General features: G+C 44.3%; 2 protein-coding genes across 3 annotated transcripts in view; one reads left to right on the top strand and one right to left on the bottom strand.

The window, feature by feature from the left end:
• KRIT1 (KRIT1 ankyrin repeat containing) overlaps positions 1 to 396 on the bottom strand; it is a 35,300-nt gene extending 34,904 nt beyond the window's left edge. For both annotated transcript variants that reach the window (XM_075827694.1, XM_075827693.1), the window contains exon 1: positions 70 to 396. The gene's annotated coding sequence lies outside the window, so the exon portion shown is untranslated. The remainder of the gene's footprint in view (positions 1 to 69) is intronic.
• Positions 276 to 26,402, top strand: part of ANKIB1 (ankyrin repeat and IBR domain containing 1) — a 101,740-nt gene continuing 75,613 nt past the window's right edge. The window contains exons 1-2 of the mRNA XM_075827690.1: positions 276 to 583; positions 25,498 to 25,760. Of these exons, the coding sequence (XP_075683805.1) occupies positions 25,573 to 25,760 (188 nt within the window). The 5' untranslated portion in view covers positions 276 to 583; positions 25,498 to 25,572. The remainder of the gene's footprint in view (positions 584 to 25,497; positions 25,761 to 26,402) is intronic.

The following is a 26,402-nucleotide window of genomic DNA, read 5'->3' on the forward strand; positions in this document are numbered from 1 at the left end:
GCCAGACGGTAGGCGTGGTTATTTGTAAACCAATAAGAAACGCGAAGTACAATACGGAGGCGTACTCACCATCTGAACGCAGTGGACTAGGAAGAGGCGTGGTGTCTGTTTATAGGCGTACTTTCATTCAGGTAGGTCAGTTCCGATGGGCGGGTCCATGACTGCCTGTGGGCGGAATACAGCTGTGTTTATGTCCGGCCAGTCAGCGGGAGGGGCGGGGTTTAGAGTCAGAAGGCGGTGCATGTATGGTAGTTGTTGTTAGGGTTTGGGCGGGGTTAGAGGTGTGGGCGTGGCGAAGCTCGATGGATCTCGGTACACCGGGGCCGGCGCTCGGTTAGTGAGGGCGGGGGTCAGTGTCAAGCACAGCCGGAGAGGGATCTTCTCGTATGTCCCTGTAAGTGGGTGATCGAGCGGTAGGAGGAGGGGGCTGCGCAGGTTTCCGGGTCGCTGTAGTTGTTCCGGGTTTCGGGGGCCTGTCTGTGTGAACCGGGGTGCGCTCCCTGGAGAGGGATAAGAGCTGGACTTCGGTGACATAGAAGATGCTGCCCGGGGGCCCCGATCTTCTGCATGGACTGCGATCATAGTGAGTGCTCCGGCCTCTGCTCATTTCCATGGGGGCTGTGATGTTTACTGAAAGGGGTTACAGCAATTATCAGGGGATCTGCTCCTTGCTGGGTGGGCTGTGGTCCTTGCTGGGGGGCTAGTGCTTGTGTCTGGGGTGCAGTCATTACTGAGAAGTGGCAGGTTGATTTTGCCCATTATTGGGGGGCTCTGAATCCATGTCTGCCCATTGCTTGTCATCTCTTGGGATGGGGGTCTCTGCTCGTTTCTCGGTGGGTGACGGTTCAGTTCTGGGTTAGGGTACTCAGGACGAGGTGCACTTAGTATAGGGACCATGTCCCTGTGCCAACCTGTTGGAGGAAGGGTCTGTGCATAGTGCCAACCTGTTAGAGAAAAGGACTGCACACTGTGCCAACCTACCATAGAGATGGACTGTGCCAACCTGTTGGGGGAAGGGTCTGCCAAACTGTGCCAGCCTGTTGGGGAAGGGTCTAGATATTCTGCCAACCTGTCGGAGGAATTGCAATGTTGTGGGGGGTGCGGGTCTTTGTTCCATGCCAACCTGTCTTTGGGTTGGTTTATCTTTGTGCCAGTTTCTCTTCTGAAGCAGCAGTGGTTCTATATGTTTGGTTGGGTGTGTTTGCCCTGTATGCCGGTAGTCTCTGGGTGGTTCAGCACTGTCCACCATTGTTTGCCATGTAGATCTGTGTATACCAGTCTGTCTCTATAATATCCTGCGCTATATGCGGTTGCAATGCTTTGTACCGGCGGCTGTTCTCCAGGGATATACGGTCCAGTAGGTGGGTATACTGTGTGCCATGGGACGGCCAGCACTGCTATGTCTACGGATGGTCTGCTCGGTGCCAGCTCATCACTGGCAACTTTCAAAGCACAAATCCTCGGTTACTTGGTCACACCCATCACCTAGATGGCACCAGAGTAATAGTCTGCGGCGCTGCAGAGTGTTGCGTGGCACCTGGAGGTGATGGTTAGTATATAAAAGAATTTGGTGACTTTATATTCCATAGAAATATATTAACAGCGTGTATAAAATAATGTCGTGCCCGCCCTGTGTATACATTTACAGCATTCTGCGCAGCCCAATAAATAGGCTTCCCCGAGCCGCCCTCTTCTATCAATCACTCTTAGTTATATTTATTTCTGAGTGATGGCCAATATGGCGGCCTTTACAAAACCAGCAGGAGTTGCCATTCAGGAGTCTAGGAAAGCTGAGCAGTATCTCGCTTTATGTAGTAATATGGGAGTAGGGGGTACATCACAGGCCAGATGGCAGATCTGTTATCACCCAGCTTCTCCAGACTTCTGAAGGGCAAGTCTGCTTAGCTATGCCGTGTATGTCCCGCACTCCCATATTGGCACAGAACTAGAGAAGTTTACGATTCAGGTGTATAGGAAAGCTGGGTGACTGTAATGTTGACCTTGTTGGTTGATATTCAGCTTCCTTTTTTTTTTTTTTTTTTAAACCCCCCGAGACTGCGCTTTCTTTACCCTAGGGAATTTTTTTTTTAATGTGGCGCACAAAAAAAAACAAACTGTATTAGGACACGGTCTACTGCCACCCATCTTTGGAAGGAGAAAGGACCCCGGCCTTTACCTAATCCTTCAAGCCAGAGGTCACAAGTGGTTACCCGCCTCACCAAAACTTAGGGAGACACATCGGTGTATTGGTGTCTGCCTAGGCTGATGCCCGAGGTTCCCCCAGGGCTCAATGTTTGGGTTTGGCTCCTCCAGGATAGAGAAAGGGTTTCTAGGGGGGGGGGGGGTGAGGTACCCATGGGCTTTCCCATCTCTGACTATGCCAACCTACCGTAGGAAGGGTCTGCATACTGTGCCAACATGTCGGGGCATGGGGGGTTGGTGTTTGCACACTGTGTTAACCTGTAATGGAAAAGATTCTGCACAGTTTGCCAACCTAGCTATGCCATGATGTATTCTGCGCTCCCGTACTGCTACACAGCTAAAACGGTGGGCCATTTAGGAACCTGGGAAAGCGGAGTGACAACCACTGTGGCAGCTGTAATGGCGGCCATATTTGTCATCTAGCGTTCCCAGAAAGAGAGAAATTGACAATATATCAGTGGTCTGCAACCTGTGGCTCTCCATCTGTGGTAGAACTACAACTCCCAGCATGCCCGGAAAGCCTGCACAGACTGGAGACTATTACAGTAGGTTATTATAGCAGTCACTTCCAGTAAAGCATGGATTTACGTAACTCTTTGTACGCTGTAACGTTTTAGTGTAACGCCCTGGTCATCGTGAACAAGCTTTTTTCCCGAACTTCTGAAGCTGAGAGCTTAGGCCGCCGGCTCTTGTGTGCTTTCCCAGCACTTTCCGTAACGCTGCATTGTTCTGAGTGAAGAATTTGTAGTATTTGTGCCTTGAAACGCACGGGATGTTTAAAGGGCAATTCCAGTCACAGCTCATATTTGCATCAATGGTGCAGTAAACGTTCCTATGTTCTATGTATAGACATTTATTTATTTTTTTTAAACCGGTTTGTTATATTATTTTTTTTATTTTTAATGCTCCTCCCATCATGCCTCAGGACGGAGCACAGATTTCATGTTCTCTGTCATGGGAGGGGCTGTGCTCATTGTCGCCCTCTGCTGGGTAAAGCAGATTTCATGAGCAGTGACAAAAGCCCTGAGCACATGTTTAGCTTAAAGGGGTTGTCTACAATGGAAAAATGTTTTACATTTTTTTTTTTTTTAGCCGGCCTAGCAATCAGCTGACTGCCACATGTGCGTTATCATAAACCCCTGGTATCCAGCCGCTATTCCCTGGGGAAGCTCCTGCCAGCCGTACATTTTCCCTGCGTCGGCCACTACAGGGAAAATGTAGTATTACATGGCGGCCTTTCAAATAAAAAGTCTCTTTGTAACGCGCCAGGACCCTCAGAGTTTTACTGAGCTCTGCATTCTTGCTCATAGATGGGAACCCCCTCTATGACGGCTGTATGCCCAAATAAAATATATAGATCAGGGTTGCTGTACTAAGGTGACCCCTATAAATATATTTATACAAACACTTCTGCCCCAGCTGCCAAGCTAAAGAACATGGCGCTGGGACCTATCGCTCAAGCATGGATTACACCGCCATATTGGATTGGTACCAATAGGAGACGTTGTGTTTTCTGGGAAATTGCTTAACTGGCAATCCCATAATATATGTGTTATAATTTCTCTTTTTTACAAGAGGTAGTAGTGCAGTGTCTGTGGGTACAGTGTGGGTGTCAGTGTGTGCACAGCAGCCTGTATTCTGACAGAAGTTGTACTCTGAGATGTGCTCACTGTGGATTATCGAGACCAGTGACATTTGTGTTCTTTGCACCAGTGCTCTACCTGCGGCTGTACAGCTGTTATAAGACTACTGGGAGCATGCTAGGAGTTGTAGTCTCACAATATCCAGAGAGCCACAGGTTGTAGTCCACCGCTCTACATACAATCAACATCTATTTCACGGAATGTGAATGTTTGCATGTGTAGCTGCGAGGTATTGTCTGATGGATTAGTGTATATATAGAGCGGGGCTTTGTTATGGGGCTCTGGAGTATGGGTGACTCGGACACGGGTGCTGCCAGCTCTACACTACTGGCGGAGCGTGCGTGCGTGTGTTTGCGCGTTTTACAAGAACCAGATGCTTCTCATTTCGGCTTATCTGACCAGTGACATTGAAACTGGAAAACATGTTTACCTGGTTTACAGTTTCCTCATTTCGCACTGAGTATTGGGACTGCCGGATGGTGCTGATATTGATGTCCCTGGGTGGACTACACCTTTAAATGGGGTAGTTGTGTTCGGTAATGATTTCAGATGGACAATATAAATGGCTGGAAGCAGCGCTTGGCTTTTGTTGATGGAGAGGTTTCCATTCAATGACCGCAAGCAAAGTATATTTGAAAGTTATAAATCTTGTCATTCTACTCTGGTTAAAGTCCACTGACCCAACCAACTTTTTTTTATTGTTCCGATTCAAATAGTCTTAATTCAAATCTTCTACTGTTTTGTGACTACAGCTCCTATGCAGAGCTATGCGTCTCCATGGCTACAGACTACAAACAAACACTGTGTTGTCTGATACTGCAGTTATACCCCATCGATCTGTCCCATAATTCTTACTAACCTACCAAATATGTGTTAGTAAGAAAGAGGGGCCACATAGAAGGGAGTGTGACTACAGGATCAGACTACTGAGAGCTTGTTTGTAGTCTGTAACCAAGGAGACACATAGGCCTACACAGGAGCTGTGGACACAAGACAGTAGTAGATATAACATAGGTTTTGCAGTGGGGAAAATGGAGAACATTAGGCCAGGGGAATCCCACCTGTCACCGAAAAATCCCAGACCACGCTGACAGGCTAGGACTTGTGATTCTCCAGTAAAACAATAGCTGGAGAGACTGGTTTCCAGTCACTGATCTGTGGGGTTATATGGGGGATGTTGTGTAATCCCTTTCTGAGAGGGAAGAGTGAATTCTTGGTGCTTTCTTGTCAAACTTTATTAGGTTAAAGCAGCGTCTTGTGTGTTTATTATTCTCTAGTTGTAACTAGATATAGTCAGATACTTCTGTGTTCGTGCTGTCTCCAGGACCGTATAATCTTAGTCGATGGGTATTCCCCCTTCTCCATCCTAGACCAGTTGTAGACTAAATATCTACATAAAATCTTGAGAAACTTCTATTCTTATGTTTTCTTCTCTGGTCGCATCTAAAGCTAGATTCAGAATTTAAGAGCTCACATGACCGTGACCTATTGATGTTGACTGCATTGTGTAGGTATACAGCAAGCTGATTCCAAGTAACAAATCGCAGACCTTTGCTTTGTGTGTGAATGGAGGAGAGAACGGTTTGTGATTGAAAATAAGTGCGGGTTGGTATTTTCAAAGTTGTTTTGAGTGAAATGTGGAATATGTTTATACTTACGCTGTACCGTTATAGCAGCAAGGCGGCGGTTAGCTAGTCTGTATGCAGTCAGTATATTCTATCTGTGGTTCTCGCATTTTTCTAAGAATGGTCACCTCCTCATCTCGCCCCTTAGGCCTCATGCACACGACCGTATTTTCATCTGTCCGTAAATACGGATCCGTAGTCATCCGTAACTTATCCGTATATACGGAAGGGTGTACGTAAATACGATCCATATTGCATCTGTATATACGGATCCGTAAAAAAAGAGGAAGGCTGCAAATGATGTTGCTAAGGCCCCATGCACACTACCGTGCCTGCAATCACGGCCCGCGATTGCGGGCACGGCCGGCCGCCGACTGTCACCCGCATTTTCGCCCATGGGAGCACGGCCCGAAAATGCAGTTGGCAGCCGGCCGTGCCTGCAATCACGGGCCGTGATTACGGGCACGACCGTGCGCATGGGGCCACATGTTGCATAGCAATGCTTCTGTAAGCCGTCCGTAATTTACGGAAGCGCCCTTAGGCTTCTATGGGAGAGTCTATGCTGTAATTACGGACAAGAATAGGACAGGTTCTATAATATTTTCAGCACGGACACCCATCCGTAAAAATACTGAAAGGTGTCCGTGGCCAATAGAAATGAATGGGTCCGTAATTATTGATGAAATATACGGTCGTGTGCATGGGGCCTTATTCTTAGGGTTGAGGGATTATAGGGGTTATATATTCCTATAGCAGTATGTAACTATATATTCAGTCAAATTCCGTTAATCCGGCATAGGTGCCGTATGTAGAAGAGCGAATCTGTGATAATTCACCTTGACACGTTTTCTATTACAGAGCTGTATTTGCCATATATAAGTCAATGGTGGCTGATGTGCTGGAATATGGGTATTTTTGCCTCCATTGTTTTATATGCTGCTAAAACTGTCTACCAGCGGTGGCACGCCAACAAAGCAACTTTTCAAAGATTTGTTCATCTCTTGCGCCAAATTATCAGATATTCTGGATTATCGGACGTTTACCAAAAAAAGTGTATAAAACCCTCTTGTAAGGCCCAGTTCACATATGCGTCGGAGACTCCGTAAGGAGCTCAGGTTGCAGATTCCATTATTTTTGATGGGAAAAATAGTTCTACATGCAGCGGTATTTTTTTCTGTCAAAATTACGATACCTTGGCGGAACCCGTCATACCCTATTATAAATTAATAGGGTCCGTCGAGTGCCGCCGGTGTCCATCATTGAGTTGTGGCTTCCATTATAAACGGTAGCCACGACGAAGATGTGAACACAGCCTAAGGTGCCGGATTACCAGACTGTCTGGATTATCGGATGTCAGATTAAAATAATTTTATTTCTATTTTTATGGGCACAGTAAATGCAGAATGCAACAGCTAAACTTGAGGTTCACTTCAAGTGAAATCTACCAAGGGTTTTTTGTCAATTTATTTAGGTTTCGCACAGGAATGATTAAAACGTGCTAAAATCTTACAGATTCACGGTATTTGACAGTAAAATGCGTTTGCGGCTGATTACTTCCTAGACGAGGGTGCCCCCACTTGTGGTGGCGAGGCGACAGGATTTTTTCATGCAGGTGTGTCCGGCACATGAGGGGTTAAAAGCGAAGCATTTCCCGTCAATGGAAAATGAAAAAGATCTTATTATAATGGGATAAAAGGTGCAGTGTGTGCCCGCTGCCAAGTGCTGAGGCGTCTGGAGGCACGTCGCTGGGTGTATGAAGGCCTCGGGTGACTCATCAGGACCTTGTCACTGCTTGCGGCTGGTGATTGATGGTCCCCTGGCTCTCTCTGCATTGGTCACAACGCAGCGTGCCATGGCCGGCGATTTATATCGAGGCAGAGGAGGGTCTCCCTGGCAGAGTAAGGTGACCGGTATATGATACATGTACTTCAGCCGCTCGTATTATTAATGCCCGCTTTGTTCTTGGTAATCTTTATCGCTCACATGGTCCCGCTCAGGTGATTTTAATTTAAAATCTCTAAGACCGCATGCACAACTGAATTGATGTGTACATCACGCACCGCACATGATTGTGCACGCGTGTTTGGTGCGTGGTTTTCACGCACCCATTGACTTCAAAATAGGACACGCAGTATCTTTCACGCAGCGAACTCTCACTGCGTGAAAACTCACGCGTGTGTGAACGGCCCCATTGAAATCAATGGGTCCGTGTGCCGTGCGTTGTTTCAAGGCGCAGCACACGGACGTGATTCACGCTCGTGTGAGGGGGGCCTAAAGAAAAAGTCAAGCAGGAAAACCAGTTGTCTTCACCTCCCTGCCCACTTCGAAACAAAACAGTACTTTTTATTTCGGACATGAGTGGCAGCCATCTTCTCTCCAAAAAAAAAATCTTGCGTGTGGAAGTCCTGGGGACTTGTCATCAACACATGGAGTTAGGAGCTCTTATGTTGTCACTCGCTGCTACACCTGTTGCTACGCAATGGGTCGAATATGTTTGGACATTGCGTAGCAGAGTGAATAATTAAAAATGTTATGGATTACAATAGGAAACTGTTTTTTAATTGCAGAAGTTGCCTTTGTCCCCCCTCTTATCACTCAGATGCCCCCTCAATGCTAATTTTCTAGGCGTGTAATTACACAAAGTCCAGACCCGTCCCGTCCCCCCCCCAAAAAAAACGAAAAAAATAATTATGTAACGGTTCTGAGGCGGCACCAGTAGTTGTCAAACCCCCCTTTCCTATAGCTACAGAGCGCTGCTGCCCGCCCGCTCTAGCGCCCGCTTGCTTTGAATAATGTTGTAGAGCTCTGTATTCTGTCACCCAAATGTAGGGGGAGGTCAGTGCAAGAAAGCACAGAGCTCTATAAAGTTATACTGGGTAGGCTGGCGCCTGAGCGAGTGGGCAGCAATGATGTTAGTGCTTTGTAGCTATAGCCAGTAGTTGTCTGGGGGGGGGGGGGGGGGGTTGTTACGACCACCACTATTCTCAGCTCTATCATCTTCCGAAATATATAGGGTACACGCAAATGCTTAGGGCAAGGGTACGTTGAGTGACTCATGTGGGGCTATTTTCTAATACATAATGGGAGATTTCTGAAAACTGTAACATGAAAATTGGCCTTGTTGCCCATAGCAACCAATCAGAACTCCGGTTTCATTTCTTTAACTTGTCAGATACTATAAAAGCTGTGCTGTGATTGGTTGCTATGAGTGACAAGGCCAGTTGTCATGTTAGTTTTCATAACTGAGGCCCTCTTTACTTTAGGAACCAGAGCCGTATGAATACAGTAATGCTCTGTTCACACTGACTTCACGGTTTTGTTCCATCAGGATCTATTACAAATCAAAGGGATCTGTTAGGGCCTGTTACAAAACTTGTCATGGATCCTTTAAAAATTAAAACATGGCCGTAGACATGTGACTTGATCCTTCTGTTTGTCGAATCAGCCCGACTGTCCCACAACATCGCAGGGGAAACAGGAATTGAACGGTTGGGCCCGTTTCACACATCGTTTTTTGCAGTCAGAAAATGTCTATGATGCCAGGAGTCCTGTCTGACCTCGTCCAATCAGTGCTCACAGTCTCAGACTGTGCAGGGACACGCCCCTTTGACAAGGAGAATGGTAACACCCAGTTTTTAATCTATTCATAAATTTCCAGGAGGAATAACAGAGGAACGGCACAATGCAGAGTTCTAAGAAGAGATGCTCCAGAATTGTGATTTTATGGGGAATACAAGTATTTACTAAATCAAACATGTCTGGATAGCTGACAGGTCCTCTTCAATGCATTTTTTTATTTTTCTAATCTATAAGGCCTTTCCGCAGGGACAAAAAAGAATGGATGATGGATTCACTTTAATTCTCTGGCTGTGAATAGGAATTCTACAGGTCTGGCAATGATGGAGGATCTTTTCGCTTTTCTCAGATACATTAGCTTTATGGCAGAGAGCCAGAGTCAGACTGGACGGGATGAATTATATTGTGTTCTCTGTTCCCATTACCTCAATTGGATCTTTGCTGAGGCCGGTCTGTATATTAGCTGCAAGCAAATGTTCTTTAAAGGGACGGTAATTAAATGGTCAGTTGGGCATTGCTGCAGAGATGGTAGACAGGATCATTGGGCAGACCGTCATGTGCCTCCCTAAAGGAACGCTCCAGGCAAGACTAATACACCGTCCGTCAGTTTTACCTAGAGCGTTCCTTTCATTTATGGGGTTGGTTCAATCTGCAGATTATGTCCCCCAAGCAAATTCTCAAATACAGTTCAATGGTCCTAGAAGCATTATTAAAAGAGAACTCCGACAACATTGTGTCTTCTGCTTTAATAAAGTTTCTCTTTTTATTAAAAGAAAAAAAAAAAGCGAACTACGAGGAGATTAATGTTAGTTTAGTATGTTTTAAAAATATTATTCCTAGATCACGTTATCAGTAGTTGTAGTTACAGGTGTCCCCATGACAACACTTCCTTCCCCTGTGCTAGTAGCTCAATATCACCAGACTCCTCAGGTTTCAGCTTGCTGCTCCGTGTCCATATGATAACACCGAGCTGCCGGAGCACAGGAAAATATTTTTTTCATGGGAACAGAAATTCTTCCCGCAGGAGTCATTTTAGCATATATTTGTATAGCATAGCTATCGGATGTGCCAAAAAATTCTGATTGCAGGTGCCCCAACTACTCGGACCACCACCATTCCCAAGAATAGACATGCCTGGACCTCATTCACTGCGGAGAAGTGCATAGTCACTCTCTATTAAGGTTGACCTATCGTAAGAATAAAAAAAATGAACCTTTAGTTTGCAATCAGAATGTCTTCTACAGTTACAGGCCCAAAGCCTGAGGCTGCACTACTGAGAGATTCTGGTGACATATCCTTTTCAGATTTCTGTCAGGTGCAGTGTTGTCATGAAGAACTTGTGTGGATCCAAATCACAAATACATAAATGTCATTACTACTACACACTATTCCAGTCAGGTAGGATGTAGACGTATGTGTATACATATATATGGTGATTTTTAACCCGTACAATTTCTCCATGACAACACTGCACCTGACAGAAACCAGAAGGGGACATGTCCACAGAATGTCTCGGTAGTGCAGCCTCTTACTTTGGGCCTGTAACTTCACGCGATCACATCTCGGCCTAGAAGAAAGATTATTCATACACTGTTTTCTTATTCTGAATGTACATAAAGGGCCTGATACTACGGTATAGGAAAAAGATGTAGATCCGGTGCATGGAGGGAGCATTATATCCAGCACTGAGGGGGTTAGCATTCAGTCAACTTAAAAGCACCTTGTCAAGGACTCGGGACACTTTTATAGGACTGTTTGGTATTAGGGCACGAGTCCCAGAACCTGTAAATTTACGGCGATATAAATCACCGCTCCATATTAAATGCTCAGCAATACACTTCTATGGCGGCAATTCGCAGAAACCTCGTGCTGGTGACCACGCTTGGCCGTAGTTTAATAGTCCAGTGACTTGACAGTTGCATTTCTGATATGAGATCATCGGTCAGTAATTTGGTGAGACTGGAAAATGGGGGCGGGAGGCAAAAATAATGGAGTCCTACTTTGTCGCATTACTAAAATAATGATGTGTTCACACGTACGTACACAGAGGAACAGGATTTACACAGCTGCACCACTTATAGGACGAGCTGCGGAATACTTGGCCTTGAAGTTGCTCTCATACCAGCTGCTCAATCTGAATAAGGCCTCATCCACACGACCGTAGTGTTTTTACGGTCCGTAAATACGTATCCGTAGTCATCCGCAAGTCATCCAAATATCCGTCACGCTGTCCGCAAATACGGTCCGTAGTGCATCCGTATTTACGGCTCTGCAAAATTAAAAGGAGGCTACAAATGTCACCAATGTGGCCCAACCCTTTGAAAAGGTCACATGATCTCTCAGGCGCAATAATCTTGGGGAATCCCCTGCCGTCTCATAGCAACGATTCCGTAATTACAGACGGCTACGGATCCGTATCTGTCCGCAAATTTGCTTGCGCCCAAAGACTTCTGTGGGCGAGTTTGTAACGCCGTTGCAGACAGGAATAGGAGATTCTCTATATTTTGCGGAATTACGGATGCGTAATTGCGAATAAAACTACGGTCATGTGCATGGTGCCTTTAGAAGGTAGAGAGTGGTGAAAATTGGTTCTGTACCTCCCAAATGGGCTCGCATGTATATAGTCGCACCCACAGACGTCATTAGCCAAATATATCCCAAAGTTTCCATATTTTACTACGCTTTTTTAAAAAAAAAACAAGACGCTTTACTGCTCGTATATGTATTTTTTGTAATGAGACTCAATGGTAAATACAGTTGCGTATGTTCGGCGGTAAGTATCAAACCTGTACAGCCAGTGTATGTCTCAAATGCAGTGTGAACAGAGCCTAAAGGAATGGCCATGCTCTCCAACCAAGGAGCGCTGGAGACTATAGTCCTAGAGGAGGAAGGTCCCGGCAGGTCTGTACCTAGATATTTAGTATTATAATGTAAAATAGATCCGCAAAGCACGCCGCCTGAAATATTGGGGGCATAAATTAGATCCATGATTTGCGCTTTCATTACGGACCATGTAACGCACACCCAATCATTTTTAAATACCGTATATATCGGCGTACAAGACGACTTTTTACACCCTTAAAAAAATGTCAAAAGTGTGGGGTCGTCTTATATGCCAGATATTGTCTACATTAGGAATGCACGTTGCAGCCGCACAGCTCAGTATAGTGACACATGAATGTATGGGAGCGCGGCTGCGGCTGTGTAATTCAGCCACAGCCCCGCTCCTGAGTCATGATAAGTTCGCGGGGTCAGGATGATGCAATGCGGCCAGCGCTGCACTAATGAGCGGCGGCACTGGAGACAGAACATGGCGGGCGCGCTACAAAACACCCCCATGTTCTGTCTTCAGTGCCTGAACTGCCGCTCATTAGTGCAGCGCCGGCCGCATCACCTCATGCTGACCGCGCGCGCACTTCCTGTCAGGAGCGGGGCAATGGCTGTATTACACAGCCGCAGCCCCGCGCTATAACGGCGGAGATCAGAGAAACCTCTCATCTCCGCCGTTATTCCCCTGAATGCTGCGATCACAGCTGACTGCAGCATTCAGGGGAAAGTGAGAAGGGGGGATGCCCCTGGATCGCGTCACAGGGAATTCCTGTGACGCGATCGAGGGCCATACCATATATGGGCAGACAGCCCAGGGTCTATTGACGGACCCCAGGGCTGTCTTACCATATTTCATGTTGTTAGGACATACCCAAGTATGTCCTAACAACTGCCTGTGTATTATCCGTCCACAGGTTAATGTACTGGCACATATCTGATATATGTCAGTACATTAAAGTTTAAAAATAAAGTAAAAACAAAGTATTGTTAAATTTTAAAAAAAATACCTTTTAAACCTTTTTTACAATAAACATTAAAATAAGTCTCAATACATAAAATACACACATTCAGTAATGGCGCGGACAACAATGTTTTTGCATCATTTATGATGTGTACGCTGTAAAAAAATGAAATAAACACGGCTTTCATTCACTTATTAATGTGAGGCGCGAGGTGCGATGAATTTACCCTCCATGTTCCTCACATTAATAGTAATTAACCCCATCATGTACCTCGCACATTAACCCAATATGACTGAGAAACATGATGGGATTAATTACTATTAATGTGAGGCGCGTTCAAAATTCATCACACGTCGCGCCTCACATCAGAAAACGGAAGAATTTTTTTTTTATTACTGTTGGCAAAAGTATCGAAATTGGTATTGAAATCGCAATACTAAACGAAGTATCGGTATCGAAGTCCAAATTCTGGTATCGTGACATCCCTAGTCTACATATTGTCTACACACAGGTTGTGTGTTACCTTGTGAGCCTGCAGTCCGGTACACAGGCTCCCGGGATGCACGGAATCCGCCACGGATCTGAGGGAAGCCGGTATTAGCCGCCAGGGAACATCTCTGTAAGATCCTCTGGCCCGCCCTTTCCTCTCATTCCTTGCCTCTCAGATCTCGCGCGATGAAGCAGCCTATCTGCGCATGCGCGAGTTCAAAGAGACAGAGAGTCCTGGGTCCTGCCGGCGATGGCCATAGTGAAGCGCTCCTGCACGAAATGGTGAGTATATCTTAAATTCTATATTTTAAGGGTAAAAGTTGGGGGTCGTCTTATACGCCCAGTCGTCTTATACGCCGACATATACGGTATATGTATATCTCCATAGGTGACAAGTTAATCTTAAATTTTTCTGTATTATAAATTGTGTAAGTCGTTGTGTTTTAAACTCTGCGCTTCTTAATTTTTGTGACTGTCTCCTGAAGAACGGCGCCGTCTTTTGTTTGTTGCAGTCGGTCGGTGCATACCATGCCCTGGCGCCGGCAGACATCTGCCTCATTCGCAGCCAGGGCGATACTGTGACGAGCTGGCAGACTGTGAAGGGCTCTGTTTCTCCTGTCACTCTCCTCTTTTGTGCCTGCCGCTATCCACATTGCTTGCACATGGCACATCAACGCCAATCCCGCTGCTTTTAGGGTGAGAATCACAGCAATTAAAAATTTGCCTGAACGGCTGAACTTCTGCTCTCCTGGAAGATGTGCCACGCTGTGCCCTTAATGAACCAAAATATGCAAATGTCCTGCTGAGGAAGCGCGCTGGATTCTTCCTGAGGTATATAAATATATGCGCAAAGAGGCTTGAAAAAGAGCCGAGAAAAATACTGTGAAAAATTGGGGAAAAAATTTTTTGCATTTACTTTTATTATTTTTGATGATTATCATAGAGGGTTTTTTGTTTTGTCATTTTGGCATCGCGACGCTGCTGTGAGTTAATTTCAGGCTGTGCGTATCATGTGGACATTACTTACATGGGGCGGCTGGTGATTACTGTTTTTTTGTCTGGATTTTTTTTTTGGGCAAGTCGACTTCATTTTATTTCATGCAGTCAATGACCGAGTCTACGTCACCAGTGAACGAGCGCATTTATATTAGAGAACTGCGTATAACAATCCCACAATATCTTGTAATTCATGTGATGACTCCCGTTCCGTTTTACAACCGTTCCTTTTTGGAAAGGAGTGGCTGTAAAAAGAGAAAAGTGCTACACAGCACGGTATGCCTTGTATGGTAATGGCTGATACCAGTGAATAATCGCTTCCATGCTCACCTTGTGCTAAAGGGAAACGCTATTGAAGGTGATCGTAATTGCTGCTGCGGGGTCCACAGATTAGGGACCTCTTAACGTGGGCCGTGTAAACGAGCACTGATCAACAAGACAGCTCGTTGATCGGCGCTCGTTTGCTCCTTTCACAAGGTGCTATGTATGGAGATGAACGATCGTTACTCTGATCGCTCGTACCCATACATTTCCATCATGTCGGCGGCACATGTCCCTGTTTATGCAGGGACATGTGCTGGCAACAACGATAATATTTTCGACTGCATAAACGATCCAATCGGCCAATGAAAGAGTTTGCTCGTTCATCGGCTGATTGTTACCCTGTGTACACAGGAACGAGCGTTTGCCCGATAATTGGCCTATGTAAGGGCTCTTGCACACGACCGAGTGGCAATCGGTCCGTTTTTTCACGGCATCTGAGTGGCACCCGATAGTTCTCACGGACCCATTCGCTTCAGTGGGTGGAATTGAGTGAAAACAGACCCGACTCTCCGATCCGTGGAAAGATAGAACATGTCTTACCTGTCCACAGATCACGGACGGGACTCGGGGGGCACAAACTGTCGTGTGCAAGAGCCCTAAAAGGGCCCTTCATGGCAGAGCAATGTCCTGTGCAGTTGTATAAACAATGTATGGAAGGCCTAAAGAAAGACCTGATCGGACTTTTATTAAATGTATCAAATGATTATGGGAAAAACCCCTTTAACTTAAAGGAGGGTCCATTAGATTAGAATAATTTATTAGGTTCTGTTCACATATCATTATAGCCCTACTTTGTGTGAAGGCGCATACGCCAAACTTATCTGTAGGTCCCCATTCACCCAGCGTATGCCAAATGAATGTCATTTTGTCGTACACTCGTCCGGTGAACATCGGTATACCTTTCTTATTTTTGCTGCATAAAATACCATAATAGGCTAAGCTATTCTATACAGAGGGATACAGTAAAGAAACCATGTATATTGCTGCGTGGTGTGTGTGTGTGTATGTACAGTGAAGGAAATTAAGTATTTGATCCCTTGCTGATTTTGTAAGTTTGCCCACTGTCAAAGACATGAACAGTCTAGAATTTTTAGGCTAGGTTAATTTTACCAGTGAGAGATAGATTATATTTAAAAAAAACAAAAAACAAAATCACATTGTCAAAATTATATATATTTATTTGCATTGTGCACAGAGAAATAAGTATTTGATTCCTTTTGGCAAACAAGACTTAATACTTGGTGGCAAAACCCTTGTTGGCAAGCACAGCAGTCAGACGTTTTTTGTAGTTGATGATGAGGTTTGCACACATGTTAGATGGAATTTTGGCCCACTCCTCTTTGCAGATCATCTGTAAATCATTAACATTTCGAGGCTGTCGCTTGGCAACTCGGATCTTCAGCTCCCTCCATAAGTTTTCGATGGGATTAAGGTCTGGAGACTGGCTAGGCCACTCCATGACCTTAATGTGCTTCTTTTTGAGCCACTCCTTTGTTGCCTTGGCTGTATGTTTCGGGTCATTGTCGTGCTGGAAGACCCAGCCACGAGCCATTTTTAATGTCCTGGTGGAGGGAAGGAGGTTGTCACTCAGGATTTGACAGTACATGGCTCCATCCATTCTCCCATTGATGCGGTGAAGTAGTCCTGTGCCCTTAGCAGAGAAACATCCCCAAAACATAATGTTTCCACCTCCATGCTTGACAGTGGGGACAGTGTTCTTTGGGTCATAGGCAGCATTTCTCTTCCTCCAAACACGGCGAGTAGAGTTAATGCCAAAGAGCTCAATTTTAGTCTCCTCTGACCACAGCACCTTCTCCCAATCACTCTCAGAATCCTCCAGATGTTCATTTGCAAACCTCAGACGGGCCTGTACATGTGCCTTCTTGAGCAGGGGGACCTTGCGGGCACTGCAGGATTTTAATCCATTACGGCATAATGTGTTACCAATGGTTTTCTTGGTGACTGTGGTCCCAGCTGCCTTGAGATCATTAACAAGTTCCCCCCGTGTAGTTTTCGGCTGAGCTCTCACCTTCCTCAGGATCAAGGATACCCCACGAGGTGAGATTTTGCATGGAGCCCCAGATCGATGTCGATTGACAGTCATTTTGTATGTCTTCCATTTTCTTACTATTGCACCAACAGTTGTCTCCTTCTCACCCAGCGTCTTACTTATGGTTTTGTAGCCCATTCCAGCCTTGTGCAGGTCTATGATCTTGTCCCGGACATCCTTAGAAAGCTCTTTGGTCTTGCCCATGTTGTAGAGGTTAGAGTCAGACTGATTAATTGAGTCTGTGGACAGGAGTCTTTTATACAGGTGACCATGTAAGAGCTGTCTTTAACCCCTTCCCTCTTTAGCCACTTTTGACCTTCCTGACAGAGCCTCATTTTTCAAATCTGACATGTTTCACTTTATGTGGTAATAACGTTGAAATGCTTTCACCTATCCGGGCGATTCTGAGATTGTTTTCTCGTGACACATTGGACTTTAAGATAGTGGTAAAATTTGGTCGATACATTCAGTATTTAATTGTGAAAAACACGAAAATATAGTGAAAAATTTCAAAAATTAGCATTTTTCTCAATTTAAATGTATCTGCTTGTAAGACAGGCAGTTATACTACACAAAATTGTTGCTAATTAACATCCCCCACATGTCTACTTTAGATTGGCATCGTTTTTTGAACATCCTTTTATTTTTCTATGACCTCACAAGGCTTAGAACTTTAGCAGCAATTTCTCACATTTTCAATAAAATTTCAAAAGGCTATTTTTACAGGGGCCAGTTCAGTTGTGAAGTGGTTTTGAGGGCCTTATATATTAGAAACCCCCAAAAAGTCACCCCATTTTAAAAACTTCACCCCTCAAAGTATTCAAAACAGCATTTAGAAAATGTCTTAACCCTTTACACATTTCACAGGAATTAAAACAAAGTAGAGGTGAAATTTACAAATTTCATATTTTTTGGCAGAAATAAATTTTTAATACAATTTTTTTTATAACACAGAAGGTTTTACCAGAGAAATGCAACTCAATATTTGTTGCCCAGTTTCTGCAGTTTTAGGAAATATCCCACATGTGGCCGTAGCGTGCTACTGGACTGAAGCACCGGCCTCAGAAGCAAAGGAGCACCTAGTGGATTTTGGGTCCTTATATTTGTTAGAATATATTTTAGGCACCATGTCAGGTTTGAAGGGCTCTTGCGGTGCCAAAACAGTGAAAATCCCCCAAAAGTGTCCCCATCTGGGAAACTAGACACCTCCAAGGAAATTATCTAGGGGTGTAGTGAGCATTTTGACCGCACAGGTTTATTACAGAAATTATTGGAAGTAGGCCGTGAAAATTAAAATCAACATTTCTTCAAAGAAAATGTAGGTTTAGCGATTTTTTTTTTCTCATTTCCACAAGGACTAAAGGAGAAAAAGCATCACAAAATTTGTAAAGCAATTTCTCCCGAGTAAAACATTACCCCACATGTGGTAATAAATGGATATTTGGACACACGGCAGGGCTTAGAAGGGAAAGAGCGCCGTTTGGCTTTTGGAGCTCAAATTTAGCAGGAATGGTTTGAGAGGCCATGTCACATTTACAAAGCCCCTGAGGGGACAAAACAGTGGAAACCCCCCACAAGTGACCCCATTTCGGAAACTACACCCATTGAGGAAATTATCTAGGGGTATAGTGAGCGTTTTGACCCCACAGGTTTTTTGCATAAATTATTGGAAGTAGGCTGTGAAAATGATAATCTAAATTTTTTCAAAGAAAATGTCGGTTTAGCTAATTTATTCTCATTTCCACAAGGACTGAAGGAGAAAAAGCACCGTAAAATTTGTAAAGCAATTTCTCCCGAGTAAAACAATACCCCACATGTGGTAATAAACGGCTGTTTGGACACACGGCAGGGCTGAGAAGGGAAAGAGCGCTATTTTGGCTTTTTGAGATCACATTTAGCAGGAATGGTTTGAGGAGGCCAGGTCACATTTGCAAAGCCCTGAGGGGACAAAACAATGAAAACGCCCAAAAAGGGACTCCATTTAGGAAACTACACCTCTTGAGGAATTCATCTAGGGGTGTAGTAAGCATTTTGACCCCACAGACGTTTCATAGAATTTATTAGAATTAGGCAGTGAAAATAAAAACAGTCCTTTTTCTTCAATAAGACGTAGCTTTAGCGCAAATTTTTTCATTTTCTCAACAAATAAAGGAAAAAAAGAACCCAAAATTTGTAAAGCAATTTCTCCCGAGAACGGCAATACCCCATATGTGGTCATAAACTGCTGTTTGGGCAAATGGCAGGGCTCAGAAGGAAAGGACCGCCATTTGGAGTCAGGATGTTGCTGGATTGGTTTCTGGGCGCCTGTGGACCCAAAACAGTGGAAACCCCCCAGAAGTGACCCCATTTTGGAAACTACACCCCTCAATGCATTTACCAAGGGGTGTAGTAAGCATTTTAACCCTGCAGGTGTTTTGTAGAAATTAGTGTTCACTCGATGTTGCAGAGTGAAAATGGGATTTTCTTCCATAGATATGCCAATATGTGGTGCCCGGCTTGTGCCACCATAACAAGACAGCCCTCTAATTATTATGCGGTGTTTCCCGGTTTTAGAAACACCCTACATGTGGCCCTAATCTTTTGCCTGGACATATGACAGGGCTCAGGAGTGAAGAGTACCATGCGGAGTGGAGGCCTAATTTGGCTATTTACAAAGTATTGGTTCACAACTGCAGAGGCTCAGATGTGAAATAATAAAAAGAAACCCCTGAGAAGTGACCCCATTATGGAAACTGCACCCCTCAAGGCATTTATTAAGAGGTGTAGTGAGGATTTTCACCCCACAGGTCTTTTCCATAAATGAATGCACTGCGGATGGTGCAAATTAAAAATTTATATTTTTCCCTAGATATGCCATTCAGTGGCAAATATGTCATGCCAAGCTTATGACACTGGAGACACACACCCCAAAAATTGTTAAAAGGGTTCTCCCGGGTATGACGATGCCATATATGTTGAAGGAAACTGCTGTTTGGGGACGCTGTAGGGTTCAGAGCCGAGGGAGCACCATTTGGCTTTTGGAGAGCGGATTTTGCTTGGTACTAAATTTGTTTGAGTATTGCTGGTGTTTTATAATGTGGGGGTACATGTAAGCGGGGCGGAGTATATAAGGGGCATAGTCAGGTGGTATGAAAAAAAAATAATAATCCATAGATGTGTGTTACGCTGTGAAGCAATCCTTTCCGCACAGGCCAGTGTCGCACTGATAAATGGTGTAATTTCTTATCCCCCTTTTGGTCCACATTCCGCACCTTTGTAGTTTGAGGAATTTTGCTGGGAAGTGTTGTCCTGGTATAATACGGGCACCATCGCTTCCAGCGGATATGTTTGGGCCCTCCCTTTCCTGGTTCCCTAATTTTAGGTCCTTGATAAATCGCCTCTTCAAACTGAAGAAATGTTCCCCTCGGGCACAACTGCATATTTTTTTATTTCCTGACTTATTGGAGCCATAACTAATTTTATTTTTCATAGACGTAGCGGTATGAGGGCTGGTTTGTTGCGGGACGAGCTGTAGTTATTATTGGTACCATTTTGGGGTACATGCAACTTTTTGATCACCTTTTATCCTATTTTTTGGGATGCCAGGTAAACAAAAAAACGCAATTCTGGCACAGCTTTTTTCGGTTTTTTTATACAGCGTTCACCACGCATTATAAATTACATGTTACCTTTATTCTGCGGGTCAGTACGATTCTGGCGATACCTAATTTATAGCATTTTTTTATGTTTTACAACTTTTTTCACAATAAAATTACTTTTGTAAAAAGAATGTATTTTTTTTCTGTCGCCAAGTTGTGAGAACCATAACGTTTTAATTTTTTTGTTGACGGAGGTGTATGAGGGCTTGTTTTTTGCGGGACGAGCTATAGTTTTTATAGGTACCATTTTTGGATACGTGCGACTTTTTGATCACTTTTTATTCTAATATTTGTAGGGCAAAGTGACTAAAAAACAGAAACTCTGGTAACGTTTTTTACGTTTTTTTTTACGCTGTTCACCGCGTGCAATAAATAACACAATATTTTGATACCTCAGGTCGTTACGGTCGTGGCGATACATATGGTTTATTATTATTTTTCAATAATAAAGGACTTGATAAGAGTAAAAGGGGGATTGTGTTTTATTTCATTACTTGAAACTTTTATTGTTTTCAAACTTTTATTTTTTGCACTTTTTTTTACACTTTTTTATACTTTTTTTACACTTTTCTTCAAGTCCCACTAGGGGACTTGAAGGTCCAACGGTCAGATTTTTTTTTTTCTAATACATTGCACTACCTATGTAGTGCAATGTATTAGATCTGTCAGTCATTCACTGACAGCAAGCCGATTAGGCTTCGCCTCCCGGCGGGGCCTAAATCTGCTTCCGTAATGGCAGAGCAGGAGACCATTGTGTCTCCTGTTGCCATAACAGCAGTCGCCAGTCCCGATTGCCTGTCAGGGCTGGCGATCTGCTAGTAACCGCTACGATGCAGCAATCGCTTTCGATTGCTGCATCGAAGGGGTTAATGGCAGGGATCGGAGCTAGCTCCGGTTCCTGCCGTTACAGGTGGATGTCAGCTGTACAGTACAGCTGACATCCACCGCTGATGACGCCGGATCAGCTCCTGACCCGGCGCCATCTTGCCGGCAGCTACGGAAGCCGATCAGGCTCCGCCGCCGGGCGGATCTTGACCGGCTTCGGTGCTAGGCAGACCGGGAGGCCAGTATTAGGCCTCCGGTTGCCATTGCAGCCACCGGAACCCCGGCAATTTCATTGCTGGGGCTCCGATGAGCTGCAAACTCCTTAAGTGCAGCGATCGCGTTTGAGCGCTGCACTTAAGGGGTTAATGGCGGGGATCGAAGCTAATTTCGGTCCCCGCCGTTACAGTCGGATGTCAGCTGTAAGATCCAGCTGAGATCCGGTGATGATGGCACCGACTCAGTTTCTGAGCCGGTGCCAAACATTTGACGTACATGTACGGCATTTTGCGGGAAGTCAATGCTTTCCATGACGTACATGTACGGCAAATGTCGGGAAGGGGTTAATGCAGGCACCAAGTTGATTTGGAGCGTGTAACTGGTCTGGAGGAGGCTGAACTCTTAATGGTTGGTAGGGGATCAAATACTTATTTCTCTGTGCACAATGCAAATAAATATGTATCATTTTGACTATGTGATTTTTTTTATTTTTTATTTTTATATAATCTATCTCTCACTGGTAAAATTAACCTAGCCTAAAAATTCTAGACTGTTCATGACTTTGACAGTGGGCAAACTTACAAAATCAGCAAGGGATCAAATACTTATTTCCTTCACTGTGTGTGTATATATAATAATTTATTTCAATATGGGAACCTATTACGTATGCCGCTGTATGCCTATGCTGTAGCATACGTTGCAGCAGTCTGTCAGAGGTATATGTTGGGAAGGTGAAGGCAGTAATGCTATGTAAACAGCCTTGTGTTCGCGATCTAACATGTAACGCATTTACCTGATCCCGAAACGCGATCGTGAATTTAATAAGGAATTCTACTGTACTGGATACGCCTGTTTTGGCCTTCTCTTATTTTGTGACCGCCTGTTTGACACGTGGCTGTGCAAAAGTTTCAATAGTAACTGTCTCATGACAGCCACGTGACTCACGTGCAACATTTTTCTACTTAGTATTCGGTCTTGTGACGCAGTTTATTTCTATAGACCTGACTATTGACGCCTAGACTAGCTTAAATTCTTAAGTACGTATTTCTCATGTATAGACGAGACGTAGTTAAGCACTTTTTAACCAGACCCAATAAACACTAAATAATTTAAAAAAATAAAAAAGTTGGGCAAAATAGAAATGTTGCAATAAAATGCATGGAAATGTGTGCAGAAATTGACAACTGGGTGTTGGCCTTCACCCTTGTAAAAAGGTCCCCACGCAGTCTGATACTATCCAATCAGTGTGTACAGTGTCAGACCATGTAGGGACACGCCTTATTGACAAGGAGGAATGATAACTCCTAGTTAATATATTCATACATTTCCAGGAGGAATAACAGAGGACCAGTACAATTCAGAGTTCTAAAAAAGTTGCTCCAGCATTATTTTTTTGCAGAACTCCAGTATTTACTACAATAGACGTGTCAAGAGAGTGGGCCGATCTTCTTTAGAGACCTCATTCGGGTTCTATGTTTTTAGAATTCACTTTTACTGCGAATATATTATTTTAACCCCTTCACATTGCCGCTCTGTAGGTTTACATACTAATTGATAATGTTTCTAGGGCGTAAATATATGTGGCAGGTTGATCCGCATAGTGCGCTGCTATTAATGGGGTTGACATTGGCCTGATCCTACTGAGGTGTCCGGGGGATGAAACGAACCCAAAGTACTAAACACCGCGCTCACACATCAGACCGGAAAATGCTACAACTAAAATGTAGTCCTTTGTTTTAGGGTGCACGTATTTGGTGCTATACAGGGGAGAGTCAGAGGATTATTTTGTGCCATAAATTTGATTGGTTGCCATAATTATACTAAAGTGTCACTCTCGGTCCGACAATGAACGTAGAGGGATGGTACCATTGCCAAGTCAACTATGCAACGCCTGAAAAGTCTCGTATATGGGTCCCGTTAAGTAAAATAGGACCTATGTACAAGACTTCTCTGACGTGGTTTCCTTGGCAACTGCACCGCCCGTCGTGCTACCTGCATCTCTCCACACCTGTTGTAAGATCGGACAGAAGATCACTCTAATTTCCAAAAGGAAAATTGCATTTTTCTCCTTTCTGCCCCCCTATATGTATAAAAAAATATAATATGAGATACCCGTTCTGTTTGGTACCTTATTAAATCCCCGTCTGTGGCACAAAAAAAGGGCCAAAAAAATTTGAGTAAGGTTTGAAATAAACAAAAATATTTTGCTGTGGACATTTAGGCCTAAAAAAATCTGCCGCAAAATCTGCCCTAGAAAAAAAGAAAAGAAAAGCCTGTCTCCCATTGAAATCAATGGAGAGGGGAGGGGGATATGGTGCATTTTTTGGGCGCTGATACCGACGTGGTTTTCACGTCAAAATCGGCACCAGAAAACTGTGTGGATTGACCATTAGTTATTTGAAATGATTAAATGTCAGATTGATGGAGGTTTGATCCAGTCAGTCCAGAATTAAATTTTGTCAAATTGTTTGGTTTTTCAAAAAAAATAAATAAATCTGTTTGCTATAGGTGAAAAGTCCAGGACATTTATGATACAGGAGGCTTATAATGTGTTATTGATTTTGTTATCACGAGAGGTGGCGGGGAGCCGCTGGGTCACATTGATGTAAATTCCATTAGGGCCGATAGTCGTGCCGGAGCGGCATAAGCTACGGGAACAGGAAGGGGAGCGAATAAAGCATATTATTAAAATAATTTATATCAAAGGAAGCTTTCAGGAGCGCGGCGTACAAATCCTAGTCGGCCCCAGGGGCTAAAATGCTGACCGTTACACAGTGCTATTTTGTCGTGCCCAGGAGTTCCGATCCGCCCCTACCTTCCCCCTTCATACCTCAAAAATGGATCGGACAAATCAGCGTCATACACTTCTCATCGCTCCCACCCAGCTTCTTTCACTGCAGACACACAGCGTGACGTCACCCACAGGTCCTTCAACCTTGGCGTCGGACAGAGAAGATACATCGGCTCCAGCTGTCCGAGAGGGTAATATGTTTGTCTCTAGGGAGTTTGCTAAGCTTACCTGCACATGGTGATGCTGCTGCAGATTCAACTGTACCCTCTCGGACGCCTGGAGCCGATGTGTCTTCTCTCTTCCAACGCCAAGGTTGAAGGACCTGTGGGTGAAGTCACGCTGTGTGTCTGCAGTGAAAGAAGCTGGGTGGGAGCGATGAGAAGTGCATGACGCTGATTTGTCAGCGTCATACACTTCTATTCACAACGCCCAGTTGGTAAAAACACAATACGCGCCCAGTTGGTAAAACGAGAAAACACGCCCAGTTGTCCATTGAAAAGCTAATTTGCATAAATATAAAATTGCTCATAACTTGGGCAAAAATGATTTAAAAAAAACTTTGCTGTTATCTACGTTGCAGCGCCGATCACATTCAATAGGAGATATGGATTTGATAATCTGGTGACAGAGCCTCTTTAAAGTTATTTGTTTTTGCATTGTTGGTTTCCAAGAGCTGTAACTTTTTTTTTTTTTTCCATTAATGTAGTAATATGAGGACTTGTTTTTTTGCTGGACGAGACGTAGGTTTTCATTGGTACTTTTGGGGGACATGGGAATTATTGATTAACTTTTATTATTCCTTTTTTGGGGGGGCAATGGAAAAAAATAGCAATTCTGCCATCGTTTTTGTGGGTTTATTTATTTTTGAACTAATTTTTATAAATTTTTATGTAACCTTTATTACTACTTTTTTTCAGCCTCACTATGGGCCTTCACTATGTAATCTTTTGATCACAGATATAATGCTTTGGTATACTTAGTATACCAGAGCTTTACTGCCTGTCCGTGTAAAACTGACAGGCAATCTATTAGGCCTTTGTTAGGCCCCCGGCTGCCATGGCAATACATCAGCTGCCCGCCATCGCGTGAAAAGGTGTAGATGCGGTCACTAAGGAAGGGGTTAAAGGCATGAAGCTCACGTCCAAATGACTTCCTGACTAAATACCCTTTTGGCCCGGTCTGGCTGGGCTGGGATTTTACACATGAGAAGTTGGTTAACGTTTCATAAAAGAAGTTGTATCTGAACTCCAGTGCCGCAGCTGGTATAAACCGTGTAGATTTGCGGTTCAGTCTTACTTATATATATTTTTTTCATTTTTGTTCTTTTTCAGAGCGGGCACTATGCTGCGGATCAAACCGGCAAGAGGCTGAAAGTCGGGTAAAGAAGCGCCAGTCTCGACCCCACAATGGGAAACGCCACTACCAAATTCCGCAAAGCATTGATCAATGGAGATGAGAACTTAGCTTATCAAATCTACGAGAACAACCCGCAGCTTAAAGAGTCCTTGGATCCGAACACTTCCTATGGGGAACCCTACCAGCATAATACACCACTGCATTATGCCTCCCGCTATGGGATGAGCCGCCTCCTGAGGTCAGTGTTTACAACTCCTAAAAGGATATGTCCACCTTTTGGCACCCATTTGTTTTATTGCTCCAATGCATCTAAAGTAGGAAATGAAGCATCTTTGTAAAAAGTCCTAATTAAAAATGTCCTATTGTTTTGTGTATACAGCTCCTATTCAGAGCTATGTGTCTCCATTGTTACAGACTACAAACCAACTCATGTGTAGTCTGAGCCTGCATTTATACTCCTCCATCTGTCCCCTATTTCTCTTACTACCAAATAACGATCAGCCACAACATTAAAACCATCTGCCTAATATTGTGTAGGTCGCGCTTGTGCCGCCAAAACAGCTCTGACCTGTGGAGGCATGGACTCCACCAGATCTCTGAAGGTCCCTGTGTTATCTGGTACCAAGACGTTATCAGCAGATCCTATAAACCCTGTAAGTTGTGAGGTGCGATCGTCATAGATCAGACTTGTTTTTCCAGCACATCCCACAGATGATCGATCGGATTGAGATCTGGGGAATTTGGAGACAAGTCAACACCTTGATCTTTGTCGTGTTCCTCAAACCATTCCTGAAAAGTCTGCAGTGTGGCGGGGGCATCATCCTGCTGAAAGAGGGCACTGCCATTCGGGAATATCGCTGCCATGAAAGGGGTACTTGTC

This window comes from Rhinoderma darwinii, chromosome 5 (genome assembly GCF_050947455.1).
Source record: "Rhinoderma darwinii isolate aRhiDar2 chromosome 5, aRhiDar2.hap1, whole genome shotgun sequence".
NCBI classification, from domain to species: Eukaryota; Metazoa; Chordata; class Amphibia; order Anura; family Rhinodermatidae; genus Rhinoderma; species Rhinoderma darwinii.